Source organism: Zonotrichia albicollis, chromosome Z (genome assembly GCF_047830755.1).
Source record: "Zonotrichia albicollis isolate bZonAlb1 chromosome Z, bZonAlb1.hap1, whole genome shotgun sequence".
NCBI lineage: Eukaryota > Metazoa > Chordata > Aves > Passeriformes > Passerellidae > Zonotrichia > Zonotrichia albicollis.
The window spans coordinates 3,672,164-3,699,584 of NC_133860.1; the positions used below are offsets into that span (position 1 = coordinate 3,672,164).

General features: G+C 39.5%; 1 protein-coding gene across 1 annotated transcript in view; it reads left to right on the forward strand.

Annotated features, from left to right (window-relative positions):
• RORB (RAR related orphan receptor B) overlaps positions 1–27,421 on the forward strand; it is a 136,503-nt gene that overhangs the window by 96,181 nt on the left and 12,901 nt on the right. Inside the window, exons 2-7 of the mRNA XM_005489627.4 lie at positions 572–657; positions 4,908–5,049; positions 8,043–8,444; positions 22,904–23,025; positions 24,265–24,397; positions 26,339–26,446. Of these exons, the coding sequence (XP_005489684.1) occupies positions 572–657; positions 4,908–5,049; positions 8,043–8,444; positions 22,904–23,025; positions 24,265–24,397; positions 26,339–26,446 (993 nt within the window). The remainder of the gene's footprint in view (positions 1–571; positions 658–4,907; positions 5,050–8,042; positions 8,445–22,903; positions 23,026–24,264; positions 24,398–26,338; positions 26,447–27,421) is intronic.

A 27,421-nucleotide genomic window follows, 5' to 3' on the forward strand; every position in this document is an offset into this window, starting at 1 on the left:
TAAAGCAAGTAGTTTGAAGAGAGGAAGATGAAGCAAGCTTTTACCTGCCTGTCTCTGACAGTGGTATTGGTATCTTCATGTCTTGAACGTAATTTGAAGAAAGTGAAAACTTCATCATGTCTACTCTTCTTTAAAAAGGGCATCAAAATACACCCTGTATCTCTACCTCAGAAAAATGGAAAGTCACAAATATTTGAAGTATGTAGGAAAGGACAATCCAGATTGTTCTTTAGGACCCCTAATGACTGTCATTAGCAATAATCTTTAATAATAATTATAAAACTAACCAGTAAAAAAAAACTTTAAAAAAGGAATATGAGAAAAGCTTACTAATTGTGAGACATTTTAAACTGTTGAAGAGTTTTGTGGGATGTAGCAGAAACTACATAATGTGAAGCATTTAAAATTTTCCAAACAAAAGCATTCAGAAACGGACATACAATACAAAGCATTTTTGTATTGTTGGGGTTCAGCTGGTTATCTACTCTCTATTTCCAAAGATCTCATTTTGAGAAAAAAAGAAATTAATACAATTATATACTCAAAATATCTGCCTTGTTTTCTCTTTCAGCACAAATTGAAGTGATACCATGCAAAATTTGTGGTGATAAATCCTCTGGAATACACTATGGAGTCATCACATGTGAAGGCTGCAAGGTATGAGATTTTAATACAGCATAGTCATCATCATTTGCATTAGCCTCAGGCACCTCTGTACAGTGATACACTCTTACAATCTTTCAAACAAGTGGTGCCAAAGGCTGTAAAGCCTACTGATGATAAAGATGCATTTCATGCCTAATTTTCCTAGTTGCTTTCCATTTTATCAAATAGTCTTTAGAGCTACCTCCTTGTTTGAAACATGAATTAATTACATCTGGTGCAGTGTAAGTGCTGACACCAATAGAGGCTGGCAACTGGAAGTCACACCTGTTCTGCCTTAAATCAGCTTTGAAGGAGGTGGATTTCTTATCTTGTTCCCTATACAACCCCTGTAGCATTACAGTTGGCATGTTACTTCTGGTCAGCCTTTTTTAAGAGCTTACAGGTGTGACCTGGGTCCTTTTTTATCTCCTTTCACACAATCTGCAGACCAAATTGTAGTCTCAAAAAGAAAGAATGCCTTACATTATGCGTAGTGTAAAAGGATTCTTTGTCTTCTTCCTTAAAGGCTTTAGTGCAGGAGCAGTTTCTGGGAATTGGAGGTTAAAAAAAGGGGTGGAGGGGGGGAAACACATAGATTTGCTGCTTAGACATATCAACATATTATTTCAGGCATTAGTTCAAATAACACAAATCAGACCCAATCAGAGAGAAGAAAGGCTTCAATTTTAAAAATTGTCTGCAATTTTATTACCTAAGGAATTGCATTATTACTCATGACAGACAAGAGTTTCATACCACATTTTGGTATTTCAGTTTTAATTGTAAATGGGAAATTGCAAAGGTAGAGAGGCAGTGTCTCTGATTTCTTGTACGTGGAACGCAGAAGCTAGGACGTTTGAAAATGGGTGCCTATTGCAGTGTGAAATCACAAGTCTGTAGCTAATGCTTTACAAAGTATTAGAACAGCTGAAAAATCTGAAAATTTGAGTGCACCCATTTGCAAAAGAAATGCTTTACTGCCAGTACATTGAGAACCAATATACTGGTAAAGATCAAGGGTTTTTTTCAGGAACATTGACAATTGTAAACAGAAAAATTTGCAGTGTGTCTTTGTCTTACTGTGGCACTGGACTAGAAATAACCATCTTCTTATGATGATCACATGTAACAGGATTAAACTAATTGATCTGATACTTCAAAGTTGGCACAAAAGCTATGGAAGGAAATTACTTTAAGCAGAAAAAGAGCATCTTCTCTCAGTACTCAGAGCCCACAGACTGTCTAGGGGTATAGTCTTCCGTAGAAATAATTAGGGTTAATGCTAGCCCTTGTGTGTGCCTCAAGAGGAGATGATACCACTGTGCTCAGTGAGTAGACTGCTTATTGAGATAAAGAGATTCTCTTCCACTTTTAAGTTTTAGCTCCTATTGGGTTTGTGCCAGTTTTGCTGTATCAGATCAATTACTCTAATCTTGTTTTGTGAGCCTGTGTGAAGAAAAGGTGTCAGTTTTTCGTGTCAGTTCCACTGGGAGGCATCTCAGTCTGGCAGGGCTCCCTATTAAGGTGAGCACTGTTTCTGGCAGTGCACCTCTGCTATCCATTTAAGTGCCCAGCGCTTAAATAACTATTCACTCAGCCTGCATACTCATCATTTCTGGCTCTTTTTGTCTCGGTTTGTTGGAAACCTGAAATTATTAGGAATAGAGGCCATGAGTGGAAGGAGGAGGGTGGAATCACTCCACAGGCATACACACAAGTTGAGCCATGCACCAGGCAGCCTGTTGGATACTGCATCCGAGAATTACAGTGCCAGTGGCAGTGCTGTAAACTTCAAGGAACAGAAAATCCTTTAACTCGGTGTAGCTGCATTAGCTATGCTGTGGCAGACCCATATTCTAAGTGCTTAAGGGTCATCTGAAATACTGCTGCTGGTTTGTATGCATGCCTGCCTTATGCTGAATGTGCACATGCAGTGGGCCTGCTGGACCCACTGAGTGAGTCTGCAGGTCTGACACTGTTCTTACAGAAAGAGTGAAACCTGGAGATAAGTTTGCATCACATCTATCTCTGCAGCTGCTTCTTCACTAAGAAGCCTTTTATCATTTTGTGTGCCTTCCCCCACAGCAAAGTACTTTCCACCACTGTTTTGTCATGAATTAGAAAGTAGTTCATTCAGCAATTTCCCTTCTCAGACTGGCTGTGGGTGGTGGCTGAATCTGTTCAAAGGCTTATTGTCCATGTTGAGAAATCTGTATTTGACTCTTTAGCTCCTCAGCCATGAAATACATCTTCCTTCACACAAAATTGAATTATTCCAATGTAAAACAATGTAGCCAAATCTATACAAAGATAACATAAAAATAAAATGAAAGTATTACCTCTATTTTAAAAGACAACATTTAGATCTTGTGCAGGAGAATGAGAACATAAAATTCTCCTCAGAAAAATTAATTACCCTCTGTAAATTAATTCTCTTATGTAACCCTTGATACATAATATAGTCCTTTTTTGCTAAGGAGGGCAAAGATGAAACAAATTCCTCTGAGATGAGATCAACCTTTAAGGGAACAAAAAGTACTGCAGGAGAAAGCACTGTCAATGCTAAATGGTTGAGTGTGTTTTTTTAACATTACTGAATTAATTTTTTCTCTGAAATCCATAGATGCTGCTGAAATTTAAAACTGAAAACAGAAAACCTTCACAAGTCAAAACCAATACTGGCTATAAAGTTCAGCAAAGACATATGCAATTAGCATCTATTTAGTCTTAAATTAAAGGCAGTTTTACTATATCAGGAAAGTTTTGGTCAGCTAAGATCAGTTAAGTTTCCACCAGTATTTTTCGGAGAGTTCCCCAAAAGGACATCTATTTTCTGAAAAGTATCAGTCATAAAATTTATTTTATATTTTAGATACACTGTAATCGCTGATAGAACAAGCTCGACCCAGTTCAGGCGGGTCTCTGTGCTCGCAGTGGCAGTGATTTGGTGGAACCCCGTGCCTGTCACTGCCACTGACACCACACCACCCTCATTCAGCTCGCCAGGACCTGACAGAATTCATGTATAAGCTGTAGCAAGTGAGCTGAGGCCTGTAGCACTGTCACCTTGTGACTTAGTCCATTGCTCAATGTTAACATCCCTCAGCCTCTGCAGAAATGCCCTATTTTTTTCCTGATAAATGAAGTCAGCTGTTGCTTTCTGGCTTTATTCCAAGGTGTTTGCAAGCCACCACAGAACGGCACAAGCACTTTGGTGTCACTTCTGGTGACTGGTGTAACTGCAGTAATGATATTTCTGCTGTTTTACTACTCATAGCCACTGGCCAGGCTATCCCTCAGCTTTCCCACCACAACCTGTGCTGCTTGCATTTAAACATTTAAAGTTGCCAAACTGGTTAGGGGAGTTCTCTACTTTACTTTCCCTCTGGACATACAGATACTCCTGACCACTTTTTTTTTTTTTTTTGGTACAGATCTATTTATTTTCATTTCTCTTCACCTCCTGGTTTCATTTCTCTTGTCAGCTCAGCTGCTTCATGCCACTTCTACCACAACAGGAGAAGCACCTTTTGGTGCCACTCTTGGCACCACCTCGTAGTGGCTGGCAGCTCATAAAGACCTGGGTGTATATACTTCCCCTCTAGCCCTCAGATTTCTAGACAAACAGCCCGTGGAAAATGCCATTACATTCTCATGGTAGTGCCTGAAGGTGCTGCTTTCTCCTTTGTGTGTTGGCTTTACTTGATACAGTCATTATATCCTAGTGCTTTTGTGAAGACTGAATTTTAATTACTTCACTCCTTCATATGCCTCTCCAGATCAGATCAACATTTGCCAAGTAAAAGTGAACAGCAGACTTCAGCTTCTCATGCTATGTGTACCCAGTAGCAGTTACCTCTACAGTTACAGTTAGTCTCTTCATTAAAGGGAGAAATGTCAAAACAAGTACTTTGAAGTCATCTCTTACAAATTCCGACAAGTCTTTCGTCTATCAGGAGCAAGTATTAGATGATACGGGGTCATTATTGCATAGTAAAAATGCATCCTGCAACATAATTTAGTTTTAACAAAGCAGAATGATATTCTTTACAGAATAATACACAGTTCTCCTTGTTATAATTAAATGTTCTTTAATGCAATATCACCATATCTGCAGAGCCACAGCATAAGTAGCAGTGCTCTAAACAGGGGTTTGCTGTATTTGTTTGCATGCTCCTCTGTGTGTGTGTGTCTGCATGCATGCTCACACACATAAATGTACTTGTGGTAATGCTTGGTCTTTCCTGCTCTCTTGCCCCAAGGGATTCTTTCGGAGGAGTCAGCAGAACAATGCATCCTATTCCTGTCCAAGACAGAGAAACTGTTTAATTGACAGAACCAACAGAAATCGCTGCCAGCACTGCCGACTGCAGAAATGTCTTGCCCTGGGAATGTCTCGAGATGGTAAGGAGTCAAATCCGTGCTTCACATCTAAGCCCTTTGAAACTTTTCTTCGCTGCTGACTTACTCAAACTCCCTGTAGATTTCTGCAAAAAGAGAGAGGAGAAGCTCCGTGCTTTGTAAGGCGTGCGCTGTGAGTCGAACTTTGCCATCCACTTAACAAAGAAGGCTATTTTTATGGGCAGGGGTGGGGAAAATCACAAAATGGAGAGCAGTGTCAGTTTAGAGCAAAAAGAGGCAGAAGTGAAATATGTTATTCTAATCAAAAACACAGAGCACAAAAAAGTCATCTCTGGAGAGGTGGGTTTACATTAAGTATTACATTAAACATCAGCATTTTTCTTAACATTTCATATTGATGTGTGAAAGCATCCATTTCCCTGAAATCTCTGAAGGACTGGTAGTAAGGAGATGCAACCCTACACAAATTTACACCTTGATATCATTAGGGGTTTCTGTTTGTTTTTTTCAGTGCACTTGACCAAATATTTTGCCTTGGAAGAAACCCCATTTCTTTTAGTTGCACATTGCCTCCTGTCCCTACCTGGGTCTGCAGAAGAAAGTTTCCTAATTTAGTTCTGAAAGTATATCCTATGCCAGAGGAAAGCTCCACAGCCTATGCCATCTCAGGATCCTGTGCTCCCTGTAGAGCTCAGTTCCACCTTCCAGGCGGTGGTGTGACCAGCCAATATCAGCAGCTGAGAACATGCACCACACCAAAACTGCAGGCAGTGGGACCAAGGTTGCCCACAGCTGGCATGCCCTGGGCACCACTCCTCGTGCAGGGGGTTTCCAGCTCAAAAACATGTTTCATATAGTAAGAAAGTATTAGAGGAAAATGTTCTAATTTTTTTAAGCAGTTTATATTAATTTCAATTTCCTGGAAGCAATTTTCTCTCTTAAAGGGTTAACTCAAAATGTGTATTTTTAAATTGAGTCATTGATGGAGAAATTACATAAAGAGCTATTTATTTAGATGGACCACAGACTATAAACTTGTCAAAATTTGGACCATAATAGGTCTTCTTCTGCCTCAGTGTGTCTTATGCCTCACTGAAGTTACTTGTTTACCAGCCTCACCTGGGAAGGGCCTTTAGTCCCTGAATTCTTTTTGGTCCTAGCACCCAGTTTACTTGACACCTTAGCTCTTAATTCTTCATGATGATTAAAGAGGTAACATTTCAACAATTTAACAGCACATGCTTTCCTCCTGAAAATAGTATCTTCCAATGATTTAAGATAAATCACAGGGGCATTTTAATGTGACTGACAGTGCCATCTTCCCAACCAGTAATTCAGCAACCACTGCAGAGAGACAAAAGGAGTGATTCTTCCAACAGATCACTTAGTTCTGTCCTAGTTGATGTAAAGGTCTTCATGATTGTTTAGGATTAAGGCTACTAACAGCTCTTGCAAATTTAAAATTGGCTGTGTAAACTTTTTGACAGAAAACTTTAATTTGATTTTTACCTCTCAGCCATGTAATAAATGCATTTTTATCATGCAGAGGCAGGATGCTAATTGACAGCAGCTGGAGAATCCAATAAATGAATATATAATGAGGATAAGCATTGGTTTTATTGCTGAGGCCCTAAATTTGAAGAAAATACACAATTGCATTATTCAAAATTATTTAAAATACAGTCATTGTACATTGTCCATAAGGGTATGCAGCATACCATGCCCCTGATTCCAGGGGCAGGCTGTGTTTGTGTGAGGTAACTTGTAGCCTGAATGTAGGGCTGCAACTAAACTTAGGTTGGCAATAAGAAAAAAACCCTCTAGATGTAAAAGAAAAAAAAAAGTGAAAGTAAAGCAGCTGTCACCTTGTTGTTCTGGCACTGTATTTTCATATTATGCTCTACTTCTTCTGTTCTTTTTCCTGAATGAAGAATTTTACGTTATCCACGTGTAAGTTCATATTCTTCTCAAGGGCTAAATGAGAGTCATGTGCTAATAAATATGATTCTGAATTGATCCAAATTTCGGACAGACTGGAAATACACAATATAGAAAATACACCTGATAATACATAGAACTCTGTATTTCAGGAGCTATGTCCCCATACCTGTTCTGATGAATTCTGCTGGATGTATCTCTCATTTGTTTTAGAGCACAATCAACAACTGTCTCTGCTCTAAGATCCCAAGATTGAGCCCAGTAAAAGACCAGAATTTATAGAGAGATGGGGGTGGAGAGTGATAATCAGCTGTGATCTGCTGTGTGTACAGGCTGTGAATTTACTCCTCCTAGCTCCACAGCAATCAGCCTGTCACCTTTGAAAATTTCAGTCTTCATGTAATGAACCCTGTTTCTGGGGAAAATGGTTTGCCCTCTTATATTTTCCTCCCTTTCTCATCAGAAGGAGTGCATGGGTTTGTGCATGAAGGTTATTGAAATGGAGATTGCATAAATCCCTAAGACTTTGTTCTGTGGAAAAGATGACATTCATTTGTGCTGTTTACTTTCAAATCTGTTATTTTCCTCTAGGTTCTAACCTGTAATTTTTTTATTTTTTTTAAAGTAGGAAGATAACACCCCATTGAAAGGATACGGTAATAAGTTTTTGGGGCTTGTTTTCACCCAGAATACTAATCTTGTTAGTATACTGTGTAAAGATTTGTGGAAAGTTAGTAAATGGATATGAATTCACAGACTACATTTCATACAGCTCTGGGTGGTTGTTCAGTGAACACAGAGATATAAAAGGATGCATGGTCTTTTTAACATTCATAGTGGGAAGTGAATTGCTTGACTGAGGCCCTCCTGTCAAACAGGAGTTCTTGTTGTCACCTAGTAAAATCAAGTACGCAATATTTTTTCCTTTATGAGATGTACGTGATGCAAAGCTTTGCATCCTTTCTCATTTCCGCAGAAAAAGGTGTTTCCACAGCAAAATCAACCTTGAAAGTTAACGACAGAAGAGTGGTGGCATTGAGGGGAATCGAGAAAAATTTAAAGATGACAATGGTTTTACATTGTGCTTTGCATTTCAGCTGTGAAATTTGGAAGAATGTCCAAAAAGCAGAGGGATAGCTTGTATGCTGAAGTGCAGAAGCACCAGCAGCGCCTGCAGGAGCAGCGGCAGCAGCAGAGTGGTGAGGCAGAAGCTCTGGCCAGGGTTTACAGCAGCAGCATCAGCAATGGCTTGAACAATCTGAACAGCGAGACTGGCAGCACCTACGCCAACGGGCACGTCATCGACCTGCCCAAGTCTGAGGGCTATTACAGCGTGGATTCTGCCCAGCCCTCCCCAGACCAGTCTGGGTTAGACATGACTGGAATCAAACAGATAAAGCAGGAACCTATCTATGACCTCACCTCTGTACCAAACTTGTTTACCTATAGTTCTTTCAACAGCGGGCAATTAGCTCCAGGGATATCCATGAGCGAAATCGGTAAGAAAAATTCTTATTCCTGTAGTGCAATGTGCATATATAAGCTAAGATCCAGTACTGTTTTCATTAAAATGTCATACAGGCATTCCACGCACAGGTACACAATAGTTACATATTCACACGTGTGTGTGCACACACATACAGAGAGTATGGGAAAGAAAATAAGTCTGGAACTAATTGATATAACGTTAAGGCAGATCTTTTTTTATAAAAAATTATGCAGTTCTTAAAACCAGCAGTTCATTTCTGTTTGAATATAAGAGCATCAAAGCAGGTGATGAATCAATCATAACCAAGTGATAATTAGGAAGGGGCTTGTTTCAAATGAGCTTATTACTGGCAGGGTTAAATGATCTCTTCAGCCAACTATCCGTATTCTTGTCAACACCCAGAATCCCCATAGCAGCAAATTCTAGGGTACTTACTGTGAAAAAGTACCAGTTCCTACTTCAGCTGCACAGATGTGAGCACGCTCACTAAATTCCTAAAGTGCACAAACTCTGAATTTATTTCTGTGGGTATCCCTGCTTCTCTGCCCGAAGGCCTTGGAGAGCCTGTCCATTTGCTTTCATCTTTGACAACTGACGGAGACCCCTCTGTGAGGTGAGGCTGTTAGACACTCAATGACTAAAGGTGATTTTGGTCTAAGGAGTATTTCTGTTCATCTAATGCTTCTAGTTGTATTTCACCAAAGCCACTGGAAGTAGTACTTCTATTACAAAGAAATAACATGAACAAAGATTGGCATCCTAATTAGGTACCTGAAGAAGTGAAATATGCTGAATCAGTTGTGGCTGAGAACTTAATCTAAGGGTAACACTTTGTTAATGGAATTTAATTTAAAAAAAAAAAAAAGAAGAAGGTGAAAAGTCATCTTCAAGAGCATTCTTAACAAATTAATTCATTTCAAATCATGGAAAAACCCTGTAGTTCTGGTCTAACTTTGCTGACTCATGTACATGGATTACACTGAGATCTGTAAATGTGTGTTTGTGCTCAGTCCTGCTGAGGGCTGTGGCCTCCTCTCAATATGCGTTACAGTAGTGGGATATATAGAAGTTACTGTCTGGTAAAAAAAGGACGTTGCAGCTAAAATTGATAGCATGTATTCTGCCCTTGTGTGCTTTGTAGGGAGCGCTATAACACGTTGTGTGCTTTAGCTGCAAATTGTCCAGGAGAAAGTTAAAACTTATATGGCAGTCTGTTTATTAAGACCCACTTTATTATCACATTTGGCCCAGGCCACTGTCCAATAAAACTGTACACCCACAGTGCAGGATTGGAGATGAACATTTGCTCCCTCAGCTGTCATGGCCATATGAGTATTACTCACACATGGCTTGTGCATACCTCAGTCCTGCAACTGTGGATCACACTGCTGCAAAGCTGCTGAGAGGCAATGCAAACAGTCCTTAAGAGCTGTTTCCCTGCAGACCCACTACCAAAGAGTACTGGTGCCAGTTTCCAGAGAGACCCAGGGAAGTCCAGAAATGCAGGAGTTCTGATAGTCCATGAGTTGGGGTTTGTGCTCAGTTGCAGAAATGAGTGCAAAGACAGAATATGGCCACTGTGTCCTTAGTGGCCAGAGAATCCCCCTGAAGTCAATGGGACCTTTTGACTTCAGACAATCAAAGTTTTATCTTTTTAACTTAAATCAAGATAACTTTTATCTCTTGCAGGTTCACTTAGAAATAATACAACATTCTTCATTTTTCACCCTTTTTTTTCTCTCCTAGCTCTAAAACATCCTGCCATGAATCCACCCCACATTTCCAAGTTTATCACCCTCCTCTCAAGCACACAAATCAGGGGAAAACCCAGAGCAGAGGGAGTGCTACATAGCAAATGGCCCATCTCTGACAGCAAAATGCAGAGGCTCTGGGATTTACCTCTTTTCCTTTTGGAATTGAAACTAGGGCTCCTAAACTGCTATGATTTTACACAAGTATGCTGTCTTTCATTTGTGGCATGTACAGCAGAGGGGTAAGGGAGACAGTGAGAGATAATGTAGTATAACAAATCAGCTGACAACTGGAAGAGATGCACCATAAAATATTTGGATTAGTGCACAGGCAAATGATATTTTCAGTGTTTAAAAAGAAGCAGAAAATGTCTCTTAATGCTGCAGCGGATTGTTGGACCATCTGTAGAGCTGCAGTCTTGCAGTCCTGGGATGTGCTGATTTCATATTATAGTGTGCTTAAATTTCACTGCAGAATTGCATCTCACTACAGTGACATTTAGGAATAAACTCAACTTATGCTAAATAGACGTTACTGCTTTTAACTGTTAGATGAAATCATGGAGAATATATAGGAGATAGAAAAGCTATGCTGCATTGATCCTTGTGGCTGATGGAAGTTTCCTCTTACTAACATGTCTGGTGATCTAGCGAAACACTAAGTATCCCAGATCATGATGCTTCTTTTCTGCACTGATTATTTTCTACCAGGCATAAATTTCCAGTCCTAACTTTTTTCTGGTCCTTACAGTCTTCAAATAAATTTATGTATATAAGCACAATCTCCACTGCCACTTGCCTGATCTTGAGTGCAACTATTGTATTTTTTTTCCCTCACGAATGAATGTGTGGGAACTTCTTTCATCCTTGAGTTCCTGGAAGTTTCTGTAAGCTCACCAAGGAGCAGACTTCTTCACAAGCACTCAGAACAAAAGTAATCTATGCAGTTTCTGATTACATGTCAACCAAAATCTTTCACTTACTCCTTTGGTGTTAATGCTTTGTTTGTTTCAAACTCACTTCTCTCCTGTATAGGGCATTTTTAAATTAAGATATAGTTGACTATACATTTCCAAGTCTGAGTATCATTTTCTCTTTCTTATTTTCCTAATTCTTTCAATCCTGTCACATTATGTCTCAGTCTTCATTGATGCTTTGTGACTCCCTTCAGTTTAGAATTGTCCCCTAACCTAATTAGCCTGCTATGAACCTTCTCTTTCAGATTACTATGAAAATGTTAAATGCTTGCAAAACAAATCCTAATAAGGATCCCTGCTGCACCTAAAATACTTGCTGCAATTGCATATATTACTTTAGTATTTATATTTGGCTTGCTATCCAACAGTAAGTTCTCTGTAAAATCCAAGTCACAAGTCTTGCTTTCCCTGTCAGTTTCATTCAGTTATAAAAATAGTATTTTCTAAGATACTCTATGACATAATTTACACATTATTTACATGCTCTTCCTCACATGTTAATTTTCTAGTTCCACCAAAAAGTAATCTAAATGGTTAGAGCTACTTTGATCTTTAACAGTTCTATGCTTTAACTTGAATGTGAAAGTGTTCTTTTTCATGAACATACATTCATCTACAGAAGACTTTGTAGTGGAAATGGAAATTGTTCAACTTAACAGTTTTGAAATGCAAAATTTTTACATAGCAACTGTTTTGACATGTAGTATTAGAATGGAATGGCAAGGAAAATATCGCTTATCTTGCATTGCATGCTCACTGGTATCTATCTACTGTGCTAGCAAATAGGTGTAGGAGAAAGACATGCTGACAGATTAAAGTTATATAGGGCTCTGTCACACGTACTTGATATTATGTTTCTCCAAATGAGTTACATAGGCCTAGATACAACTGCTCATTATCTGATCTCCATGAGAAGCAGGATAGGCAATGCCTCCTATGGAAGACAGGGTTAAGTGTAACAAAAAGCATTTTCAGATACAGTCACAAATTTCTCATGTAACTGCCAGAGCTTATGATGGAGAGAAGTTGTACCAAATCAGGTAGTTCCCCATTAGGCACAGCCTTCATCAATGTTCCACTTAGGTTACAAAAATCCCTCAAAGCATAAAGATATCACTCCAAACCTCATAAATACACATACGAGAGCAGAACCTCAACTTGTCATCAAGTGCATTTCCAGTTCAAATCCCTTTTCTTTAAAGGGATGTATTTTTTTTTCCTTAACTCAAAACATCTTGTTGGACACTTGATACAGATTTGGGTGGGCAGAACACAAAATAGGTGAGGTGGCCATCTGGCAGTGACTAGATGAGTTGGCAGGCTCTGTCACTGCCTGTCCTGTTCATGGGTGGCATGATCCAGGTGTGTTCCATCAGCGTGGGAGATGCCCACATCCCAAGGACTCATGCTGCCAAGGACTTGGCAACATCATCCTCTTTCTCCATCTGTACCATCTACACATCTGGGGAGGCAGAAATGATGCAGTGGGAGCTCCAACCATGAGGTGAAATCTGCTTGCGATGTCAAAAGCAAGAATTTGGTCATTTGTAGAATGACTTTCTCCTCACACAGCAAATCACAGAGGTCAGCTGGTGGGTGGGAAATTCTGAAGTGAGAAGGGAGCTCCAGTTCCTGGTGTCAATGCTTTCTCCCAAGTGTGGTTTTAAATTATGAGGCATTAAAGGCCTATTTTTAAACTTGGTGAAATTAAAAGACTACCTTGTTTAAATGTATGTGCATAATATTATCTGCCACTGAGCTGCATATTGCATTATCCTCCCTAAATATGTGCCTCCAATCTTGGTCTGTAAAAGTTAATGGAAAGGCTTCCCTGCTTTAACTGCAGTTGAGATTGCCACCCTGTGATTTCTTAAGGACAAGATGAAATGATTAGCCAACTGTTATGGAGAAAACAGATTGGTTAAGCATTCACTGCAAGCCAAACTTAAGAGTGCCCTGTAGCTGTGTATGTGTAGGTAGTCAGTAAGGCACCTCTGGAGTGTACAGGAGATAACACAGCCCAGCCTCTATAATTGTAGATGAAAGTATTGTTTACATGCATTTACATGACATTTCTTCAAAATCAGGCCTGTTTGTACCCAGTGGCTTGGAGAGATTACATTTCTAATAAAATTAAAGTAAAGCTGGTGAACCTTCCCTTTCCCCAATCCTTCTAAGCCTGCCCGCTATGTGTATCTTAGGGTGGGCAAAAACTCCCTAGGACACATGCCTGATGTGGATTGGAGGAAGCATCACCTGCCTTACATTGTAAGGCACAGCTCTTCTGACTTGCACACATGGACTGAAAAGTGATAGTAAAGGAAAACCTTAATTTTTTTTTCCAACTTGCTCAGGATAGTTTAAAAAAAAAGTCCTCTTGGTAACCACAAATTACATCCTGTGCGTTTCTAATTTAGTTGTAATTTAGCTGTATTAATACATTCATCCCAAGACCACAGTGAACAGTTTTACAGTCTGTGAAGTTATTTAATTTCCATTGCTGCAATATTGTACAAGTGGGAGTTATTTCACTCTCTCTCCTAAAGAAGGGAGGTCTTTACCTGTAAACATTCTGAAGTCCTCTGCTGAAGATCTATTTGAAAGCCAGTCCCACACCTTTCTCTTTCAGCCATCTCCTCACTAACTTAACAAGAATTTAGTTTATTCCTCTATATCTGTACTCTTCATGAATATCCACAAGACGTAATGTTGGATGTGCAATATATAAATGCATATCAGCATCAGACTGATATCTTAAAAAGTCCACTGTGCTTTGGTTTTGAAAGCACTTCTCCATGAGATAAGCATTTCTCATTCCTTAACATCTTTCTCTTTATGGCCAAGGTTTGTTCCCTGTGCCAGATCAAGTGTTAACATTACTGAACATGCATTGGTCAATTAGATGCTATTTCAAGGGACACTCCAAACCACATTCAAAATGCGGCAAGCTCACCAATTAAAGCCCATACCTAAGGTGACAATAGCATCTATGTTTATGTTCCCTTTACAAAGCCACCACCCACCCCACAGTGAAACAGAAATTATGTTTTTTAGTCCTGTGTAATGTTCTCCACTTCTTTTTCCAAGCCATGGTTTAATATTCCTTCTACCAAGGTGACAGTCAGAATTTTACAGGGCTGCTGTCTACACCATGGCAGCTGTATTTAAGAGAAGCAATGTTGCCATCTAGTGAGCATTTAAAAATGCAACACATGCATTTTATGCACATGCCACCAGGGCACTGTCTTACCATTGTTACCTATTTAAAGATGACACTCAGAGTATGTTCACATTTCAATTCTATATCCCTTTCAGCTCACTTAGAACTTCAGCTTGTTTTACAAATGAGCTAAAAATATGCATTGAATGGTATTAAAAACAACCTTATCTATAGACTACATTTTTTAAACATCATAATGTAGTTCTTTAAAGAGGTCAAATTGCTAATTCTTTAAAGTATATAAAATTGCTCCTTTTCTCCAAAGACGAGAATATTTTCTTCCATTACCAAACTTGGCAAAATATCTTCATTCTACTGAGCGTCCAAAAAAAGCTGTTAGAAATCAACCATTTGTAGCAGTCAAAATATGTAAAATACCATATAATATATCCCATATATTACCATATATCATGGCAATCTATTCAGGAATACCATTGTGCTGTGAATGTTGAATTACAAATCTCACAGGAAGATCAGTGTAGATCCAATGGTGTGGTAAGTACTGAGGCACGCTACTGCTGCTGCCAGTTGTAAGACCAGGCTTGTGGCTGGTTCCCTGTCATATGCTTTGGACCAGCAATGTCAATAGCAGAGGAGACGGCTTTCTGCAAGTAATGCTCAAAAAAAGAAGACTGGAGCAGGTGCCAGAGCTCAGAGGGGCTGGGATGTGTGAGAGAAGTGTGTTGTCTTCTGGGGTTGTGACTCACTCACAGCCCACAAAGAGGGGAGCTGCAGACGAGAATCGAGGGGTCAAGGCAGTGATGCTCTAGGAGTCCCTGTAGTATATGGAAGTGGCACACTATCTGCCAGAATTGCTGTGGTTTGAAATAGTGGCTGCTTGTTGTTTCCATCCTCCTCCGTGTAACCCCTTCATGGATTTAGTGTCGACTTTCCCACCAGTGTTTTTGTCTGATGTTTATGGGCAGTCAGCCCCAATAATTACAAGGTAATTATTACCTTGAGAGCTTAATCTGGAGTCCCTGTTATATTTCTTTGTCGTCCTGAACAGCACTGGTTGATCATTCCTTAATCCTAAGGCACAAGGAAGGTATCAGAAGTTTGGGTTTACAACTTTTTTCTTTCCCAGTATACATGCAGCATCCTAAGTTTGCCTTTCCAAGGCAAACTTTCTGTCTGCTATTTTTCATCACTCACTTCATGCACTTCACTGCTTCCTACTTTATTCGTGAGAATAAGGTAATCTGCTTGGTTTGTGTTTTGTGATGCTGTTTCTGGCTTTGTAGGTACTGGTGTCTTTCAGTCCTTTCAGCTTTTGATACTTTATTTCACAGAACAACAACAATTCCTTTATACAAGAGTGAAAAGATATGAGAAAGAATTTGAGTGAAATGCACAAGAAAGAAACATAGATGTGCACAGTGGAAAAATTCAATATGAAAAAACACAGGACTCAGAGACAAATGCTGAAACTGATTATCAGAATGCAGATTTTATAGTGCAGTAATCTCCGAGGAATGAAAGTCACAAGTGAATGGGAATAGTTAATACAGGATATTAAGGTGTGGAGCCCTGTTTTGTGTTCCTTTTTGACTGCATGGATGGCCTTTTTTTTGATCAGTGATGATTCTGTCATTGTGTATGATAACCAAGTTATTCCACTTTCTGACACTAAACACTAACATCACCTTGATCCAACTCATTTCCACACTACCAGAAAATAGAGCCATTGTAGAATGTTTTGCCATTACTTTTTAACGTTTCAGTAGACAGATTGCTTAAAATCTTTATAGAAAGCTAATTTGAGGACTGTAACAGTGAAACAACTGCTAAAAGATATATTAACCTCTCTCAGCTTTTTGCAGACTATGACAGAACAAACCCTCACAAACATGCTTTAAAAGCAGTAATATTCTAATTATTACATATATATTTCTCAGTTTAATAGAGAACAATGTCCACTTCAGGTAATGTATGCTTTATTGTAAAAAATAAAACCGGTTTCTTGTTTCAGAACAGTCTCATTTTAATATAAGGGTTTATTTGTGCAGCCTATGCTAGAAGAAGCTAAGAAACAGCTCATCTCAATAAATTTGTGGTGGCTTTAGAGTTCATTTGAACTCCAGCTATTTCCTTGGCTAGTGCTTTTTCTGCCAGTCAAATGTCTTCTAATTTTTGCTAAATTGGCTGAGTCCCAGGAGAATTATTACTAACTAGAGACCATTAAGCATTTATAAAAATCCTCTAGGATCTAACGGAATTCTGGGTCCGTCCTCTAGTTTCCTGAAGATAAGGACTTCCTTCCATTGTATTGTCATTTCTGTTAATTTATTAGCATTTTTAGAAAGGCAAACGAAGCACTGATTTACTTTGAAGGAGAGAGACAAAATAGAGAATTCACACAGATAGCTTTTACTCTTTGTGGACTCCATTTGTGACGTTAAACATTCAGTAACTTAAACATAAAGTAAAGGTTATTCCTGAACTAAATTCTAGCACTTCTAGTCTCATATGAGTGTTTTTATGTTTCATACTATCTTCCTAGGCTGCATATTGTGTAGTGCTGCAAATTTATTAAGCAAATAGAGGTTATGAAAGTAGCTTGTTTTTTAGAGGGAAATACTTTCTTGCGTTATGGCATTGAGAATGCCACAGACAGGTGAAACCTGGAATGAGCTTTTTGCAACCACTTTCAGGAAAAAAATGTTCCTGTTTTTCTGAGAAAAAAAAAAATCAAACTTTTTGTCTAGTTCTTGTAAAAAAAATGAGACCTATTATTCCTGTTTGACAGCAAACACAGAGGTATTTTTACTTTATTAGCTGTGCCACTGTCTACAACTGTCAAAGAATTTAAGAATAGTCTGAATTCAATGATTCAGTTTTCAAAAATTTTAATTTTTTAGTCATAATACCCTTGAATTGGCATACAAAAAAGTGTTGATCCGATGCTATCTTGGCAAGTTTTTAGGTCCTAGAACAGAGATTTTATTTAGAGTGCCTGGCTGGAGTTTTGTTATGTATGCTTACAGCAGCCAGCCAAAGCTGTGATGTTACTGCAGCATTAATTCGAAGTGGATCCCTGCAAGAGCTCAGCTTAGGATATAAGCTGAGATAAGCTCTTAGCTACCCAACTAGATCCTACGGGTAAGTGGCAAATTAAAGATTCATTATTCATTTTAATTGAAGAAGATTATCAGTGTTTTAGAAGGCACACTTCAAAGTTTTTCAGTTCCCTGTGCAAAAGAAGGGAATGCTGAGAAAAATTAGAGTGTCTCCTGAGAAAAGAGAGACAAATAAAAGAACTAAGGAGCCTGTAGGAAACAAATGCTGCTGTAGATGAGTTCCACTTAGCAGGCGAAATTCACAGCTGGTGAATGTTGTGTGCACTCCATGGATTACATCCATCCCCACCAGCATTGTGCTTGACCTCAAGTTGGAGTTTTTCTTCACTATTGTAGTTGGAGATCTCTGAATATTGCAAGTGCCTGAAAAAGGCAGTACTGATTTATCAGCTGATGGTAGACCCCCGTGGCTCTGTGGTATGCCGATTTTGATTGCTGTCTAGGTTGCAGTGTTCAGTTTTCTGTATGTACTTGTATTTAATTCCTACTCTACCAATAATGTTTGAGCAATTGGTAGTCTTTGGAGAGTGCCTTTTGTGAGATAACTCCTGAAATCCAAAATAGGAAACTACAGCAGGAGAAAAATAAAAAAGAGGGGGCTGGGGCGGGGCGAAGCCTGCCAGAGCAAACAGAACTGGAAACAGAAAGTCCCAAGTTTATGTGCTGTTGTTCTTCTCTTGCAGCATATGCTTTTGGCCTGTTTTGTTGGTGAAATAGGGCTTTTGCAGTCTCTCTGCCTCCCCGGTCCTTCTGTCAGGGCTGTGCAATGATTCTTTGGCTACTCCCCAGCACCACTGAAGTGAAGCAGCAGTCTCAGTCACTTAGCTCCTGCAAGTTTTGGAGAAGTGACTACTCAGCAGGCAAAGGAGACAGAGAGCTTTAGGGAGAGGAGGATGCCAGAGCCGAGTCCCGTGTTCAGCCCCGGTGGCTGGTGACCAGTGACACTGAGCAGAGCAGTCCCTCGCACACTCACATGGTGCCTGTGACCTGGCCAGGGACCGGGGATGTTACCCACCCCAACGCCAGGGACAGAAGGGCCCAGGGGAGGGGCAGGTGATGTTTGATGCATCTGAAGGCATCCAGGTTTGTTGCACTAACTTCTCTGCATAGCTCACTTCACTGGGCAATCCTCACAGAATCGTCTCTTGATTCTGTCTTCTGTTTTAGGTAGGCCAGGACAAATGTAAAAACCATTCTTTTCCTGAAACAGCATGGGTCTCTTGTGGTCCTCTTCAGCTTCATGATGTACAATTTTCAGTTTTTCGTGGACATCTCCTACTATACATTGAACTTTTCTATATTTTTACATGCTGCATTGTAAATTCGAATTAAATAACCTACCCATTGGTCTGGCACCTCTCAAGGCCTCACCAGGCCCTGCTACAGAAAGGGCAGCATGCCCTGTGCTGCTTGGAGTGGGACCAGCCTGACATCTCAGGTGTCTGCTCTCTAGCCATGCCAAAAAAACCATCTGGATTTCCTTGTCCTCTAAGAACAGATGAAGCTGTACAGCTAGAGTAGTGGGCCATTATAGAAAACCAGTCAGAGATGTGCAGGACAGTAATGAAATGTAAGTGGACACCCCATGATGAATTTTGTTTGAGTGTTTCTGGTTTTTGCAACTGTTGGTTACAAGTATTGGCAATTTCCTTGATTGAGTATGTTGTTTCTGATTTATCTCTCTGGAAGCAAATACTTCTTTCTAGATTTTTTTTTTCAATGAAGCAGAGCATTTTTAGAAAAAGTGTTTGCTTTTCAAAAAAAAAAAGTCAATTTACCAATACTAAGAAAACCTAAGATATAGAATGAAGCTGCCTAATACAAATGCTTCCCATCCCAGTGTATACCAGAGTTTGGATACTGGGAACATTATTTTCTGTGGACCGTGCTTCCCAGCCAGAGTAGATCTGCTAGGATATGCTGTGATTTTCATGTATCAAGTGATCCAGATAGGAGATTTAGCCCCAATGTAATAAAGCCAGTATGTGGACAAACAGAGAGGAGTAAAGCACCTAGTCCACATTTGTGTTTACCTATGTGGCAGATAGATAAACTTTACAAATCCTGCCATTTACAGGCTGGTGGTCTACTGTCGTCCTGGCTCAGGGATTCTTTCCATTAGAAATACTAATTTTCACTCAATAGTTGGAGCAGTTGGTCCTTAGAAAATAAGATGTTGCAGATTTTGATTCTCACACCTGTGTGGCCAGAATAATCTCTTTTGCTTTCCCTTTCATATAGCAAACCTGCTCTAACTTATGTAAAATGGGAACTGACAATATTTCAAGTAGAAATGCAGTTCACATTGAAGTCTCAAGAACAGAGTTGTCTTTTGTAGTTCCTGGAGTTCATCCAAACTAGCTGTGTTTTCTAGTTGTGTACATGCAGTTACCCAGTGATAGGGGACCCTTGAAATCCATGGCCCAAGATTTTTGAAAACAAAATCTACTGAAAGCCAAGACTTGGTATGTGAAGTAATTGCAGTGGACTCCTCTAGCCTGGACAGCATAGCTATTTATTAGATTATCACCCCTGCTGGGTACCTCCATAGGCTTTGGACCTCTGCATCAGGGCAGTATCTCTCTTCCTATTGTGTGTAGATATTGTCCTGTTTTCCCCATTGTCCATTTTTTCTAGTTCTATTAGAGAACTAACCTGTTGAACTTGGTGGTCAGCTTATTTCACAGCTGCCAGGTCTCCCAGAAATTCATATATTTTGGGTACAGGACTGTACCTGTGATAGGACATGTTTATTTATCAGATGTCATTTATATTGTTGCCAGTGGTTTAGGAATGTCATTCTCCTTGGGATTTGCCAAGATGTGCACTGACTCCAACTTTATTAGCAAAATGATGCTAAAATCTGAAAATGTCGGGCAAAAACAAATGCTATGGTGTGTGGAACTCATTAAGAGTGACATTCTTTGCTCTGCCTGTGTTGGATCTTCTGTTCCTGGACCATCTGAGAAGCCAAGACAGGGGTATTCTTCTTTTACTTTTTACATCATGTCAGCTCTGCCACCCAGCTGTAGGCTATATTTGCATAAAGCTCCTTCCAGGGGCTCCAGCAGGGAGTGTAAGCAGGCAGGCTGCTGTGCTGAATGAGCAGTTCCCTTCTCCTCAGAGAGCCCGTGTACCCTTTCCATCGCGCACTCAGCCTCGCCTAGCCTGCGGCACAAGGGTTTCAGGTCTGTCTTGCACCTGATTCCTCTTTGGATGTCAGCAGTCAGAGCTGCTGCTTGCTGCGATTGCCCCAGGCCTTTGCACATCTAAATGGGTTTTAATGTCAGCTCAGCATAAGCATAAGTGTGTAAGGAAAAGATGCGTGGGGTAAAACACAGGATGCCATCCCTAGAAAGCTCTGCAGAGCTTCTCAGCTCTTCATTCCTCAGGTAAATACATAAATGCTAGGAAAAGGAGGGGAGCTAAGGAGCTTTGCAGCCATGTAGAACTGTTAATGGAATAAATTTTGAAGTCAGTGAAATCAAAAGGTCCTGTTTTCAGAATGTTGACATCAGGTCACTTTATCTGATTAGAAATCTGTTTACGCAGTAATATGGAATTATGTGAGACATTTATTGTAAGAGAGATGCCCATTTATCTTCAAGATTAATATTATAAAATGCAACACCTTTTGATTATAAAATGCAACACCTCAAAGGTTAAGACTTCCATCTAACCTTCTATAAAAAAACAATGGGTAGATCACTCTGTTAATATGCATTCTTAGTTATCTATAGGCTGGAGTCAAATCTTCCATTAGGAAACCTAAAGATAGTGTTGACCTGTAAAAGGACACCTGCACAAATTCAATTAAGCAGGTTTTATTTTTCCTATGCAAACCTACAGCATTTTACCTTCAGCACCTTTCTACTGAGTCTCAGTTTATTAACTATGAGTAGCACAGGCATCTCTCCTTCAAATAGCTCTCCTCCATTAGTGTTTACAGGGAACGTGCACTTCTGCATTCTTTTTTTGGCTTCTCTTCTTGCTGGTGTTTCTAAGTTCAGTCAGTTCAGGCAAAAGAGGCAGATTTATTTTGGAACTCCAGGCTCCAGATCCCTACACTCTACACAAACTGTTGAGGATCTGAACAAGTGAGCGATGGTATACCTAGGTCTTTCTAATTCCCATGCTCAGGTTTGGCTAATGCATTTTCAATGTCCTTTTCTCTTTATTGACAAATGTTTTCTGTGCAATGCTAGTTCTACTGCAAGTGCTTCAGCTCACTTCTGTGGCTTCAACTTTGTTCCTTTGTTTGGCTTAAGCAAAGTTTCCAGGCTGAAGCAGTGAGTTTCATTAGATCTGTAGGACCCAAAGTTGCAAAATAGGAAATCATCAGTTTTCAGTAACGTGTTTTATCACAACATTTCAACTCCTAATGCTAATGAACTCATACTGGAAGTTTTTGTGAAGTTTTTTTAATCCACTCAATTGGCTTTAAGGGTAAAGGTTTGCTTTAAAATACTTGTCTAAGAAGTTTATTCATAGTTTCAGTGAGTTTCCAGGGCAACATTGAATGCTTTCTTTTCTGCTTGTAGCCTGCATTCCATGTTGTGAAGTAGTTTCTAAGGCTGCAATTTCAGGACAACTTTAAGGTAGCTTAGTGTTATGTGTGAGATTTACGTCCTTCATTTCTCCTTCTAGGAGAAGTGTTACTAGTTTTAGCTTTTATCCCTTGCTAAAACCAGTCTTCCATGTTCTTGCTCATCAAATTCAATCAGAAAAGGATCCAGCTTAAAGTTAACTTGAGAAAAAAGAGACCTGTTTACTCTTCTTTTATGAGTCACGCAGTGTTCAATGTAATGCAAATGTTCATGGCAAGTTCAAGCATTGAGTCAATTTGAGAGACTGAAACAGCTCTGAAACATGCTGACCACTGAGTTCAGCAGGTAAGTTCCTGTGGTAGAACTGGAAAGAAATGGACAGTTAGGAAAGAAAGCAAACACCTACACACAGCAGGAGGGGAGATACTGCCTTCATGCAGAGGTTGTGGCCCTAAAGCCTGAAGGGGTACCTTGCTGGGTTTGTAATCAACAGCAGTGTTCCTTCTCTTCTCCAGGCTAGAAGAGTCCACCAGTTACTGAATAGGTTTGGGGCAGACAAAAGCAATTGGGTAAACAGGGTCTCCTAGTGAAATTTATTTAAACATATTAAATCACTTTCAGAATGAAGATTCTATGTAGTTTCACAAAAGTCATTGTTATTTTCATCTGTAGATCCACTGTTTATCAAGATCATTTGGCTTTGGGTGGAATACTGAAACATTTTGCAATAACCAACTTCCAAATTAAAAACAAATAAGAAAGGCGGCATTGAAAAGAAAAGATGAATTTTCTTAAATGTGCATGTTCCAACACCTTCGTTGTTTTCAACATTTTGCTGTTGCAGATCACTGTTCACTGTTTCATGCAAGCTGTTTTTTATTCTCTTTTTCACAGATCGAATTGCACAGAATATCATTAAGTCTCATTTGGAGACATGTCAATATACAATGGAGGAATTACATCAGCTAGCGTGGCAGACCCACACATATGAAGAAATAAAGGTTTACCAGAGCAAGGTACAACCCTGTAATATGCGTTATCTTCTGCTTGAAATTCTTAACAGAGTAATTTATCTGGCAAGAATACACTGATGAGTTTTGTACAGGTCAAAATACACTTTTCACTATCTTTGGGGAACTAGTTACTGAGAGCAAAGCAGTGACACTTCATAAAAAGAAGCAGCAGCTTTCCAGCATATTGGGCTCTTTGTAATGTTTTCTGTGCTTGTTGTTACAGATCTAAACCTCATGCACAAATTCTGTTAACTTCAATGTGATTATTATTGGATCCTCTGTTGTAAGGATTTTAAGAAAATTAGCCAACATAAACCTCGATTCCTTATAATTTTGAAAACACATCTGTTTTTTAAATGAATAACACACACCTGTCACTTACAACAGTAGATAATAACAAGCTGAAAGTACTCCTTAAATTGAAGCTTTTTAATATTGGGTGAAAAAATGATCTCATTACACTACATTTTTTTCCATTCCTGCAATTCTCAGGTCAAGTTCAGTCTATTTTCCCCTGTCACGTCCCCAGATGTAGTAGAGTCAGCAGAAACCTCTGTGCCTCTTGCACTGGCTTCATTAGTGATGGGTCTTCAGTCAGACTTCAGTTGGCACATTAGCTGGTCATGTAAGACACAGGAGAGACTCCAGCTTGTTCTTTGAAATCTGAGAGGCTATGCAGTATTAGCAGTAATAAAAACACACCACAGTTTGCAGAGCTGTGGCATGAAACTAGGAACATCTATTTATATTTACATACATGTGTATACAAGGAAAATGATTATCAGGAACTCCAAATTTTTATTGTAATCTGTGTTCGGATACTTCAATTATATATTTTAAGTATCAAACTAGGAAAAATAGTCTGTTGAATAAATTAATAGCATTGCACCACTTCTTGCCTAAGAGGGCTGTGGAATGTGTGCATTTTTTGTGCCACTATTTGTCTGTCCTGCACAAAAGCCAACATTAGAACCACACCTTAACACTGTGCACTGCATTCTGCTCCTTTGAAGAGGCGACACCAGAGTTCAGATGAGTGGGGCAATGGCTTGTGAAAACAGCCTTCTTTCTGATGAGAAGCGCTGGGTACCTGGAGAAGAAGAGGGGCTGCTAGCTGGGCATGGGGTGGAGTGTGGGGAGTGCTGCTGCTTCAGGCAGTCTGCAAGGCTGCCTGAATTTCCTGATGCACTGATGTACCTGCTTGCTCACCGCTTTGCTTTTCCGTGTGTGTTCTCCTGGAAGACGAGAGAAGCTCTGTGGCAGCAGTGTGCCATTCAGATCACCCATGCTATCCAGTATGTGGTGGAGTTTGCAAAGCGCATAACAGGCTTCATGGAGCTCTGCCAGAATGACCAAATTCTCCTTCTTAAGTCAGGTGGGTAAACACCAGAGGCTTGAGACTAGTTTAGCACCCAGCACCCTAGAAATATGCTCTCCTTTATTTTCCTGCAAATCATTTTGATTTTGAAGGAGCCCTAATTTCTGTCTGTTGCATTAAGTACATTAACCTTGCTGTATTTTTCCACCTTAATAATGTTACTGCCTTATGATTCCCTTCCCTCTACAGTCAGTTGTGGTTATTAAGTACACACACACAGACACACGCAACCACTGCAAAAACTGCAGTCTTCAACATGACATGTGGTGGAAGGAGCCTGAAAATTGAGCTGGTTTAATCAGTCATCTGCCCCCCTGTAAAATCCCCACTTGTCATTAACGAAACGAAGGCAAGATCATTGGGGCCTGCCTCTGTGGTCATCTTTAATCTTCTTAATGAGACTACAGAAATACACTACAGCCAGGGCACAGGAGGGAAAATTGCTGCTGGTGCCATTTGGTTTCAGAATAAATGAGAGCAGATTACAGCAGTGTGCTCCAGCCATGCTCTCTCTGCATGCCAGGTTTGCATGTGTGTGCATAAGGGCAAGGGGAAAAGGGCTTTCTTTTCATATCAAGGGACTCAGTAATTTCTGTCCTCCAAAAGAATCCTGACAAGATTTATCGTGACTGTGCAGTAACACTGCCAAGCCCAGAAGGACAAAATGGCACGACAAAGTGAGCCACAAGAACCATGACTGGTAATTAACTACATTTACCCTGTCATATCAGTTTCTTGCTCTGTCCATGTGTAAAAGCTACGATGCTGTGTGAGGCAGCTTGTTAAAACTTAAGTCCTTCTCTTTGAAGAGAAATCTCTTCACTAAGGCTGAAAGCCTGTGTGATTCAGCACTCCATACATAGAAATCACTGACTATTCTGAGCTGTAAGGGGTCACTGAGGCCAGATTTTCTGTGAATAGCCCAAACAGAGATCAAACCCACAACCCTCTTGTTATTAACACCAACTGAGCTAACCTCAGTGGCAAAACCAGAATCACAGACTATTCTAAGGTGGAAGGGACCCAACAAGGAACACGGAGCCCAGCTCTTAAGTGGCCCACAGGGCAATCAAACCCACAAGCTTGGCGTTGCAAACACCGTGACTGTGTCTTGGTGAGGGACTGGGCTCTGATGATGGGCACAGCTGCCAAGGGAAGCGATACAGAGACACAGGGAGCACACAGGCAGCCTCCTAGAAAAAGGGAGCTATAGCACAAAAACTAATTTTTTTTAAATCTTGTAATAATTTAAAAATTCTGCAGATACCACTGTGCCCCCAGGAAATTTCATTTGACTGGCAAAGCTAACTACACAACTGCACCTTCAGGAAAAGTTTTATTAAAGACTTTATTAAAGTCTGCTGTTGGAAAACATTGCTAAGCTATAGCATATAAAAATATATGATGTTTTATTTTCTCTTCTACTGTTAGTTCTGACCAGGAGTTTGAAAATGAGGACTTTTCTCTCAAAAGGATGTCTGCAGAAGAATCCTCAGATTCAGAGTTCATCTTACAGGAAATCTGAATTTAGTTAAGGGATGTTAAAATTCTTCCTTCCACTTTTCCAAATGCATATTTTTGCAGTTGGAAATTAGGAGTGAAAAAAGAAGTGTTTCTAATTTTCAGGATAAAGTACTTCAAACTGAAATTATTTGCCCAAGATCTAAATTCAGATTCAGTCCAGGCTGCTAATTTTCTGCAAAAGGTGAAAAAGTCAACCTATAGAAAAGGTGGTTAGACCGGACCCCTTTCTATACTCAAAGCAGACAGAAATACTTTTTGTCCCCTTCATAGATGTATAATCTAGATGTCTTCAAAGAGTGCCTGTGCCTTCTGGTATTTTTAATGACTTTTGTCTTTGTAAATATCTTCTTGAGATTTCCTGTGCTCTGATAGGCAATAATACCTGGTACCTTTGCTCTTTTTTCTGTCTGCTAGGCTGCTTGGAAGTGGTTTTGGTGAGAATGTGCCGTGCCTTCAACCCACTTAACAATACTGTTCTGTTTGAAGGAAAGTATGGAGGGATGCAAATGTTTAAAGCTTTGGGTATGTTGTTCTTCTTTTTTTCCAACCAATTGCAATGAGCCACATAGCAAGAAAATTTGTCTTTATGGGAATTGTGATCCACAGTGGAAATCTCCAGTAAATGTTGAATCCTCAAGTCTCCAAATGCCTAGATTGGAACAGAGAAAGAAAAAAAGGATGACTCCATTAGCTGCTAGAAATGATAGGTGTTTTTTCTCTAATAAAAGAGCACAGCAAGGGGTTTTGGTTGGTTTTTTTTTTTTTTGCCTTCTGAAGTTTTGATGAGTCATGAGTTTATGGCAGGAGCCAAGCTCTTTATCTTCTCTGTTCAGTTATGTTTGATGTATCAAATCCCTCCCAATAATTGTGTCCTGCAGAAGGCAATTTTAGCCCCAGCAATGAGGAGACTAAAATAATGAACTGGTACAACTTGCTGAAAATACTGTTTTGCCTAAAACTTTTAAGTAAGCTCATTTAGATTCATGTACTGAAAGAATTACTTGGTTTCTCAACATGATATTTAGTGCTACCTGAAATGTTAATAGTGAAATGTTTGTATTTTGTGCATCCATCAGACTGATACTATCAGAAATTGATACAGGACCAAATTCAAAGAGAAATACTGCCTTAAAATGTCTATATTTATCGTATATATTTTTTTTCTTAGTGTGTATCATAAACATACTACTTTACAAGTTTAAAACATTTATGAATGTTTATTGGTTGATTTATTTTTATCTTTATGATGCTTTTGCAAATTTTCATAAACATTTGTACTGTTAATTAGTGAAATTATCTATGAATTTTATTTAGGGCTGGTCTTTCCTCCTCTTTAGGTTTAATAACTGTTTAGAAATACCAATTCTTTCCTCAGAGCAAGGAAAAAGAGTACTCTCTTCTAAGATGTCTGTGCAATTTTTGTACTTGATCCTAATTCTTGGTATTTTTTTTGCTTCAATGTACATTTTAGTGCCATTTTCAGGTTCGGTGGAATCT